We start from the raw sequence: 11099 nt of genomic DNA on the forward strand, positions 1-11099 counted from the left end.
TGGATGATATGGATGAAATGAAATCATTCATATTCTATTCAATCAATGAAAATGCTATTAAATGGCATTTCATAATTAAAGAGCTCATGGAATATATGAATTGGTCCTGAAATAAATTCAATTTCTAATTATATAATATTACTGTATATATTTGACTGCATTGTATTGCATTTAATTAACTAATGGGCAATCTATTCCATTACATTTATATAGGCTTTTGTCACAAACGACAATACAATACAATTCTCAACGCTCACTTACCACCGCTAGTCATACAGTTTAAATAATACCATCAAGAAACCGTCTACCGTCAAGAAAAGTTTTATAACGGATTCTTTCCCCCCCCCCCCCGCAGACCAGATCATTGAAAAGGAAGAAGGTCCTTACTACACTCACCTTGGAGCAGGACCCAGTGTTGCCGCAGTGAGGCAATTGATGGAGAACAGGTAGACTACCTCCAATCGCTCATACTAGAGTATTTATTCCATGTCGTTGATATCCAGCTTAAGGTCCAAGTACTAGCATACTCTTTGTCCTCACTAGTAAGACAATTCAGCACGAGTAGAACAAATGTCACACTAGTAAAAAAAAAATGATGTTCTGCTACTGTAGGCCTATGACATTTCCGCACACTAGTAGGACAACTTTGGCATACTAGTCGGACTACTTGGTACTAGTGATGCAAACCTGTCAACTAGCTGACATCCGCAGTTTTTGACTAGTGCACGGTTTTGCCATACTAGTGGACGGATCTTAAGCTGGATTTCAAGGAAATCAAATACTTTAAATGATCAAACGTCTTGCCATATTAGGCGTTTGAGGATTTATTCGCAGTGCGCTAGGTTTTCATTCATAATTCAGCTCAGTAGTCGGATAATGATATACTCGTCGGATATCGAATAAATGCTCAAATTCCTTTATGGCAATATGTATTAAATATTCAGCGAGTGTGCTGAATTGTCTTACCAGTGAGGACAAAGAAAGGAACAGGTGGAAATCAAGGATAGCGAATAAGTGGTCAAATGGCTTGCCATATATTACGACTACTACTACTACTACTACTACTACTATGACTGTGGTAATTGGTATTATTTAGCTGAATGCGTGTGGACGTGTTTGCCAGGGAACATGCTGAGTGTGTCAAGCACGGGCTTGGTGGAATGCGGCGAGGTCACGGCCGATGAGCCTGCTATTAAAAGGAAGCTCGCTCAGCATGTGCACCTGCCACACACACATGCACCACATGACACACACACATGACAGGAAAACTGTGATGTAACAGACATGAGAGACTGTGTATAGCAGCAGCATGCATTAGGTCAGGGGGTGTCAAACCCCACGTCATAGTTATACGAAACCACATCAGCCCAGAAGCTGAGCTGCACTTAATTTGTTTACAGAAGCATGTGGCTAGAATGTGCGGCAGTTACATTTCTTGTACCGTACCTACGTGATAAAGAGCTCCGGAAGAAAATGAAGAGAACTTCTCAGTTTTCTCCGAACTAAGCTTTGTGGTTGTTTTAAATACACAACATGTCATTCTCTTTGTTGTGTACTTAATTTGACGGTAAACTTCAACTGGGAGAAGCAACATACAAGCCTTGAAGCCTCTTTTTTGAAGAATTGTTCCCTTTCTGCCAAACTGTTGCTTATTTTGGAGTAGAGTTGACTACACTGGCACCATGCAGAGCTTGTGTCTCAAATTTTTGCAAGCAAGTCAAAGCAAAAAATACAAAATACAAAATCGGCCAACCAACAGCTCACATCTCCAAAATCCATGAAGTCGGGTCACTTGTATATTCAAGGCACCGCTGTAGATGTTGAGTGAAATGATCCTTTTTTTTCAATTCTATGAACTCCTGACAAACTCATAACTCCCAAACACACATATTGGCATTTAGACGCTTTATTTGTATTAAAATGACAAATGGTCAAAGTATCAAACAAGGTCCAGCAATTTTGTATTTTTTTTCCATAATAGTCAACCACACCACGTGATTATTATTGGTTATCATCGTTTTATGACTAGCTTTGTGGCTAGCGATCACGGGCCACATAAAACGACGTGGCGGGCCGGATCTGGGACGCGGGCCTCGAGTTTGGCACGTGTGCAATAGGTGTACCTAATGAAATGTCACTGTCTCATATGGAAATGTGTGTGTCGCAGATACGGCGCCAAGGGAAATGCAGTGCGGTTGGAAGTTGTTGTCTACACTGGAAAAGAAGGAAAGAGCTCCCAGGGGTGTCCGATCGCTAAATGGGTACGTGACAACCATGTGTAAAGAAAAAGTTGCATATTTAGGGGGCTCAGTATCGAACCCGCAACCTTCGTGGTTGGGAGACGGGCACTCTACCAACTGAGCCATGCCGCCCCATAGTGAAATAATAATGAGTGTTGTGTGTGTACAACCGCGTGACAGGTGGTCCGGCGTGGCAGCGAGGAGGAGAAGCTGCTGTGTTTAGTGCGGCGGAGGCCGGGGCACCGCTGTGACACGGCCGTACTGGTCATCCTCATCCTGGCCTGGGAGGGAATCCCGCGGGCGGTGGCGGACCACCTCTACCAGGAGCTCACGGAGACCCTCTTCAAATACGGCTCGCCCACCAGCCGACGCTGCGCCCTCAACGAAGAGTGAGCGCTTCTGTTACTCACACTGCGCTTCTGGCGGCCGCAGTAGCCCGAAACGCAGTGCGCTGTAGCATTTTGCCCAATTATAAATCCGTATTCAAGTCTTGTTAAGCTTTCTAGGAGTCTATCACGGTATCTCTGATGGGGAAGGGGCTGATGGTCTACCACGGGGGGGCCCGTACGTTCCCTCCCGGCCTGTCACGTTTCTGATAAGGCCCGTCATGTTTTTCACGTTCTGTTAAGGCTTTGGAGCACTTTTGTGGCCACGGCAGTCTGGAATGAAGCGCTTCTGCCGGGTCAGGCTTTATACCCCTTCCCAGACCGTGCGCACCATGTCAGACCCATTGTAGCAAAAACGGCACAAAACACTCGACAAATTGAAAGACTGCTGAGAATACATAAGCGTCCCGTCCCACTACGGACCGCTTCCAAGTTTTATTACACGCTCTTCCGCGCTGTCACGTTCGCACCGTTTTACTACGGCCGACTCGGTTTTTTGACACTTTCAAAATCTCGCCGGGCATCCGCAGCAAAATCACGGCCTGTTACATTTGCATTCTGCCCCCCCTCCAGCGTTATCTCATGTACATCCCATTATGTCTACGCGGTACGACGTGAAAAAAAACTTGAACGACACACGCTTCCTGTCCCGCTACAGACCCTTTCCAAGTTTTGTTCCGCTCTATTATGCGCTGTCATGTTTTGTTGCATTCAGCCCCTTTTTCTACGGCCGACTAGTTTTCTCATCCGCACTGTGACTGCCGTGGCAAATGTTTTGATGTCTGCCCATCGCATCCCTTCGCGTGGTCTCACGTGGCCTGAAACGTGATCGCCGAGGCCGCCAGGAACGTAGCATAACTCCGGTCCTTCGAGTCAACTCTTTCTGCCCGGCTCACCTCTTTCTTTTCCCTCCGCAGTCGTACCTGTGCCTGTCAGGGTTTGGACCCGGATACCTGCGGAGCATCCTTCTCCTTTGGCTGTTCGTGGAGTATGTACTTCAATGGCTGCAAGTTTGCCCGTAGCAAAGTGCCACGCAAGTTCCGCCTGCTTGGTGACTACCGGGAGCAGGTGAGGGCATTGTTGTCAGGTCACGATTATCATGACAAAAATCATCACGATCATCGCTTTTATGACATAATTACTCAAAACAATTGAAACCAACAAACGCACTGAAAGATTGGTTTGAATACAAAAAGTATTCACGCTTATGTACTTTTTGACATTGTAAATTGCAACGCAGTGGTTGTTGAACTTTTTACATGAACAAATATTTCCTTTAAGGTGTTAATAATCTCATCTTTAATGACATTTAAAGGAGGAGAAGATCGAGAAAAACCTCCAGAGTCTTGCCACTGACCTTGCACCACTGTACAAGTGCCTCGCTCCTGAAGCCTTCCAGAACCAGGTAGGAAACATGAATCACTTTTATGAAAAGCTTTTTCTCCGTATTTGCTCTTCATCAGCTGTCAGGATTTACATATACGTTCATTTCATTTGCACATTGCAGGTTCAAGGTTTCTCTTTTTAGTTTCCTCCCTAAGGAGAAATGTGTCTTGGAGCAAGGGACAGCTGCACGAACACAGGAACACGAACAATCCTACATATGTCTTTCCCAATATCGTTGTGAATTCACCTATCCTCTGTCATTTGCTGACAAAAACCTGGTGCTTATTGTTTACAAATATTGTGAAAAGGTTCGGTTTGGGATTTGCATTCATTTGTAAATGATGTTCATCCCACTGCTCGTCCTCTTTGAACATCACCACAAATCAAATGTTCCCGCCTCTCTTCTGTAGGTGGAGCAGGAGGAGAAAGGCGACTCCTGCCGGCTAGGCTGGAGGGAGGGGCGTCCGTTCTCGGGAGTCACGGCTTGCGTGGACTTCTGCGCGCACGCTCACAAGGACAACCACAACATGAATAACGGCAGCACTGTGGTAAGCCAGTTGCTACAGCAGCAGTCGCCAATCGCCAACCGCCAGGTCCCGGTCCGTGAAACTGAACAAAAAAACAAAGATTTGATTGATCATCAAACACTTTCAAAGCTCATTGTTTTGTTTGGCGACACTGGGTTTCTTCTTCATGTTCTTTCTTTCTTTCTTTCTTTCTTTCAGGTTTGCACTTTAACAAAGGAAGATAACCGCGCGGTTCGGAATATACCGGAAGATGAGCAGCTCCACGTTCTTCCACTCTACAAGATCTCCGACAGGGATGAGTTTGGTCGGGTCGAAGGACAGTGGGCCAAGATCCAATCCGGTGCCCTGCAGGTTCTGTCGTCCTTCCCCAGAGAGGTGAGCAGATGTTGATTTCTGTCATAATTTACCATACACTATATTGAACAAGGGCAGCGTGTTGACCTCGTGGTTAGCATGTCTGCCTCACAGTTTGGAGGTTCTGCGTTTGAACTTCGGTTTGTGTGGAGTTTGCACGTTCTCCCGTTTTTTTGCCTGGGTTTCCGCCAGGTCCTCCGGCGTCCTCCCACATTTCAAAAGCATGCACGTTAGGTTCATTGCCCAAGTCCAGCTCACCCGTGACCCTTGGGACAAGTGCGATAGAAAATAAATGGATATACTGTATGGTATAAGTATTGTGATGCGTTGCGATGGCACCAATAGGAATGTGAATCGGAAGCTCATTCCTCTCTGTTTCTGGTCAGGTGCGTCTGCTAGCTGAGCCGGTGAAATCAGCCCGGAAGATAAGGCAAGAAGCTCGTTTGAAAGCTCAAGCTGAGAAGCTGGAGAAGAAGCTCGGCTTGAGCCCTCTTACTCCTACTAAAGTAAAGCGGGAATCCCCCACCAAAGGTGGTAAGTCCAAGTCTTTCCTCACGTTTCATTTGGCTTTCAATACGTACACACCGGAAGCTCTAAGATTGAAAGCGATGCATTCAAGGGACGCTGGTCAAACTCGGTTTCCCGTAGGAAATGATAGCAACGATAATTCCAGCATTCTAGGAATGATGACAACAAATCTCATTGGAGCCATCACATAGCACTTTTTTAAATATTTGAATATATTTACCTCTCCTAACTGGCATGCAAGTGAATAAAGATGTTAACCGCCGTATAAGAAGACTAATACAACTCAACTAAAGTTAAATTACTCGCCCATTTTGATTAGCCTAGCATATAGGGAAGTGGAGAGGGGGGAAATTGCTTCACTTCATGCATTAGCATTCTTAACTGTCATACAAGTGTAAACAAAAAAAAACAGAAATCCCCTGCAAAAGCCCATCGGTAATTGACACCCCCCTGATGAGGCGCAGAACTGCCGATATTAGCTCTTTCGCTGCCAGCCATTTCCAAAGCACAGGTCACCACGTGACATTTTGACAGATTTTTTTAGTCGAGACCCACAGAATATTGTGTTCTGTGACAATAGAAGCGCCCAACCTACCAAAATAAATTGGAGACTCTTCTCCCACCAGAAAACAAAAAAAATGTTTCCGGCTTTTGCTGCTCTTTAGTCGTCAGCTGTAATAGATGGGTTACAGCGGTTTTTGAGAAGCAGAGAAAACATGCTTTTTGTGAAAACAAACAGATCCAGCTGAACAGTCCCTTTGAAGGTAACATTTTTGCTCTTGTGACACCTCGAGCTCTAAAAACAAAAAAACTAAGAAAGGGCTTTTGATGGTAAAACAATCATTTAGTTACAAACATACAAGTAAGAAATGCGCCGTGAGCGACGTTGACTTTGCTATTGAACTCCTTGAACTGCGTCACCTTTTCTCACGATCACGAAAACTAATCTGACCATAACAAACAGCATTTGCTCTTTCTTACCTCAAATACGCAAGATGTCAACTAAAAGCCTTTTCAGTTTGGAGATGAATAGCTTTGTCTTTTTTGTTTTTTAAATGCATGATGTTCCTTTGCTGACAATATTTAAAATGTTAACTTTATCCTCCTGGCCTGCAGGCAATTCCTGATTACAGTGAGGCAGGCCTAGTCAGTCATGAGAGGATCTGCCAGGGTTCAGCCACAGTAGAAAAAGGACTGAAAGAAAGAAATACAAACAAGAAGGAGCAGCGACAGAACAAGGAGAGACAGGAGGTGACACAGAGAGAGAGAGAGAGAGAGACGAGGAGGTAGTTGAACCAAGTCAAACCAACCGGACGCTAAAGTTTTACAAAAACAAGTGCTCCATGATTTCAAATAAGAATTCTCCAATGCCTTTTTAGTGTCGATTTTGGCAACAAAAAAAAAAAATCATCCACATAACAGCAGCACGTAAGTCTGACAACTCATAAGTTGGTGCACTCGTAAGTCAAGGTATCAGCGAATGATGAAACGCTCAGTGTTTAAATCCACCTGTTTTTTTCTGCTTTCAAAACAGAGCAACATGCCCTTTACAACAAAATATTGCCTCGCCCCGCCAGTGTGGATCGGTGCCAGGCCGGCACTTACGCTCAAAGCTCCAGCAACTACCAGCAACAGAGGGACCTCGTGTCCCCCGACCGCCACCGCCACCGCCACCCGCCCGGTGTTCTGTTCGGCCCCAACCGCTCGGTCCCGGTGTATCAGACCGCCGACGAGGCGCTGAGCGCTTACCCCGGCGGCTACCCCTGTACCTTTAAATCTGAGCCCGGCGAGGCGCACTCTCCCCCGCGCAGACCCTCGGCCAGCGGCAGCGCCCCTCCGTCCTCCTCCTTCTCCCCTCGACCTACCTCTGAGGGCCTCTACAGCAGGCTGAACGGACTCCACGGCTTCGAGGAGGAAGTCAAGCAGGAGGAGGTGTGGTCGGACAGCGAGCACAACTTCCTGGACCACGACATCGGCGGCGTGGCGGTGGCGCCCTCGCACGGCTCCATCCTCATCGAGTGCGCGCGGCGCGAGCTGCACGCCACCACGCCCATCCTCAAACCCGACCGCCGGCACCCCACGCGCATCTCCCTGGTCTTCTACCAGCACAAGTCCCTCAACGAGCCGGGCCACGGGATGGCCATGTGGGACGCCAAGATGGCCAAGAGGGAGCGGGAGAGGGAGGAAGAGGAGGAGGAGGAGGAGGAGAGATTGAGGATGGAGGAGGGCGGGAGAGGGGACGGAGGGGAGATGGAGGACGGAGCGGGGCTGAACGGGAAGGACGCGTGGAAGGCCAGGGACGTGCCCACGCGGCAAACGTGGACGCTACCGAGGGACGGGGTCATCACCGTGTCCCCTTACGCCCTCACACAGGTGACGGGTCCTTACAACAGCTGGACTTAGTCAACACACACACACACACAAACACACACTGTGCTTATTTATGCCTTACCTCAATCAACTTGAGACTGCTTCTCTTGTTTTCTTTCTACCTGGTTTTAATCATGCGTTTATGATCCCTGTCTTTGGAAGGCTGTTTGAGTATTTATTCAGTATCCTTGATATTACGTTTATGGTCCGCGTACTAGTACACTCTACATTCTAAGGCAACTACATGTTACCAGCGAGGCAAAACCGTACATTACACTGCAAGAACTCAAAATCCGACGAAGAATATTTGCCTTATTTTAGTCCAAACCAAGATTCATCACCTAAAAAGTAACTGATTTGTAGAAAATGTTCATTTTTGCACGCTAATCTTTACTTGATGTAAGTAGAAAAATAATTGGTTTTTTTTGTTCTTATTACAATGACAAATTTCTCGACTTATTTGGTAAACTTTTGCTTGACACAAGTGAAAATGGTTGATTTTTAGGTGATGGGTCTTTTTCTGATTCTGGTGATTTTATAAGTTAGACAAAAGTGTGCACCAATTGACATCTGTGCACTACTAGTACTACTAGTGAAACGTTCGATGTTAATGGAATTCTATAATGTCACTAGTATTACTCATAGCTCACAGTTGTCAACTAGTGCACAGTTTTGGTAACTTGTAGTCATCCTACTAGTATGCTAAAGTTGTCCTACTAGTGAGGACAAAGGATGCGCTAGTACACATGCCTTTAAATTGGGTGTCAAGGTTATCAAAAAACATGTTTGAGCATTTATTCGATATCAAGATGCACACATTAGTACACACTAGTAGGACAACTTTGGCATACTAGCAGGACACCGATGTGTTACTAGAGAGGCAAAACTGTGCACTAATTGACAACAGTGTGCTACTACTATGGAAAAAAGCTCTAGCGTTTATTCAATATCCTAGATATCCAGCAAAAGGTCCATGTACTAGTACCTTCTTTGTCCTCACAAGTAAAACAATTCAATGCACTAGCAGAACAACCAAGGCACTAGTAGGAGAACAATCGTTGCTCGTAAGACACAGTCATTCTAGGATATCGAATAAATACGCAAATGGCTTGCTTGGTGCTCCTTCGTCTTCCTCGGCAAGGAAGATCAAAGTATTTGGGGGCTTTTTTTGAACTGTGAGTTTTATGTTTGTTAAAGAGATGGTGCTTTCAAGCATTTAAAAGATGTTTTTAAGATTTCTTTTTTTTTTTAAACTGGTTTTATACATACAATATATAGCATATATGTATACACACACGATAAAGAACAAAAAACGTAATTATTTATTTCTGATCGTTTCTATTTAATTTCTGGTGTTAAGCCTGTTTACTGCAAGACTTCTACGATAACATCCAAATTAGAATTCCCCCATGCATTACACACTATATCATGCATATATTTTACTACATATTATCTCATGTAGCATCACGGCTTTACACATCTGCTCCCTTGGTTTCTGTTGTGAACGAAAGAAATTATTTGTTTTCTGGAAGGTTGCTATGAAGCACTTTTTTTTCCATTTTCCCTCAAGCCTCACTTGAAATATAGTCCCAAACGTTAGGCCTAATAATGTATGTACAGATAGGGCTATATATATATATATATATATATATATATATATATATATATATATATATATATATATTACCGTTTTATTTTACAGTATTCTTGCATTTTTTGGAAGAAAAAAAACCACACCATTCTGAGCAATTATGATTTACGACAACAATGAAGTGCTTATCATGAGTGACACTTTTATGTATGTTCACCTTCTGGAAATGGAATTATCAGCGTTGGGATCATAGGATTTTGGAACTTTTTCTGACTCGCTGTACATTGTATTGGTGCTTGTTAAAACCTCTTTTTGTTATATATGACATCATATTGCCAGTTTGTACTTTACTTGCATACAAAAAAAAAGTCCAACTAAAAAGGGTGCACACAATTACCACCATTTAAATTTTTTTAAACGTTTGACTGGGAAAATGCTCAAATTTGGCCCAATTATTGGTGTGTGTAGCCCTCATTTCAGCTTTCGTTGAAGAAAAAAAAAAACACTCCAGTCATGACACCATCATTCATTTAACATTCACTGCCAGCCTTCCTAGTTAACATGGATATTTGCCTTCTAAAGCCGTCAATGGCAGTGAATGTTTAAGCAGTTTTAGACTCTTATCATACTTCCTTCACAGCATCTGAATGAGTCTAAATAGGGTGATTTTATTTTATTTTAAAATCCAAAACATCATTTTAAGGACTCTTGAAAGAAATATCTGCACAAATGTCACATTGTTGGTGACTAGTAACTTCCCCTTGGTGCTAATAGGACAAGTTAGTTCACTGACTAAACATGGTTTTATACTCAATACGGATGGTGCTCTTTTTAAAGAAAAAAAAAAGAAAAAAACTGTATTGGAGTCTATACAAAAGTAGTTTTGATTTGGAACAACAAATACACAATGAAATGATTGTAAGTATGTTTGGAATCAATTGAAGTACAGGAAGCTCCACAAAAAACAACACTTGGATTTATTGTATCAGTACAAATTACAAAACGACATAGAAAGTGTTTTTTTTAAAACCAACCATATGCTATCACCAGCATTTAAAAACTTGGAAAAAAAAAAACGTTTTAAAATAGTCAAAATATTGTGTAAATATGTATGTGAACTATATTGTTTTTTACTGTGTGTAGACAATGGATGCTCTTCCTTATTTTGCAACTGAATTACTGTACGTGGCTAAAAAAAAATATATATATATCCATTTTAGACTTGAGAAGAGACTAAATTTTGCATTTCTTTTATGGATGTCTGATCTCTTTTGGGATTGTGAAATAAAGTCATATTTATATTTTGGACTCGATCCTAATATTCTGTTTATGATTTGTCACATTTATGGGCTTTTCTGGCTCTCCTCCCATTTTGCAAGGTTTGCATGTTTTAGAGCAAACTAAAGGCTTAATGTTTGTTCCCACAACACAATGCAATGCTTGACGAAAGTACCACATTAGCACTTGAATCACTGCTTTGGAATTTAGACTTTGTCCTCTTCGTGTGTTAGGATGAGTCACTCACGCTTAATTTGATGCCGTGTGACTCCAGAACTGATGACCACATTTACTTTACCTTTTGAAGAAATAATGGACTCCGTATAAAGGAACAGGTTTTGTGGCCGCATTAAAACCGAAGGAACTAAAATCAATTGTTCATCACTATTAAATTGTGTGAACTTTATTACATATAACACGTGATTTTAATGCAAACAAA

General features: G+C 43.2%; 1 protein-coding gene across 2 annotated transcripts in view; it reads left to right on the plus strand.

Annotated features, from left to right (window-relative positions):
- The window catches only part of tet1 (tet methylcytosine dioxygenase 1), a 39555-nt gene extending 28860 nt beyond the window's left edge, over nucleotides 1-10695 (plus strand). For both annotated transcript variants that reach the window (XM_061790582.1, XM_061790583.1), the window contains exons 4-12: nucleotides 356-446; nucleotides 2168-2261; nucleotides 2421-2629; nucleotides 3544-3694; nucleotides 3942-4031; nucleotides 4423-4560; nucleotides 4738-4914; nucleotides 5280-5427; nucleotides 6956-10695. In XM_061790582.1, coding sequence (XP_061646566.1) covers nucleotides 356-446; nucleotides 2168-2261; nucleotides 2421-2629; nucleotides 3544-3694; nucleotides 3942-4031; nucleotides 4423-4560; nucleotides 4738-4914; nucleotides 5280-5427; nucleotides 6956-7824 — 1967 coding nt within the window. In that variant the 3' untranslated portion in view covers nucleotides 7825-10695. The remainder of the gene's footprint in view (nucleotides 1-355; nucleotides 447-2167; nucleotides 2262-2420; nucleotides 2630-3543; nucleotides 3695-3941; nucleotides 4032-4422; nucleotides 4561-4737; nucleotides 4915-5279; nucleotides 5428-6955) is intronic.
- Nucleotides 10696-11099: the final 404 nt, after the last annotated feature.

This window comes from Phyllopteryx taeniolatus, chromosome 11 (genome assembly GCF_024500385.1).
Source record: "Phyllopteryx taeniolatus isolate TA_2022b chromosome 11, UOR_Ptae_1.2, whole genome shotgun sequence".
Classification (NCBI taxonomy): Eukaryota; Metazoa; Chordata; class Actinopteri; order Syngnathiformes; family Syngnathidae; genus Phyllopteryx; species Phyllopteryx taeniolatus.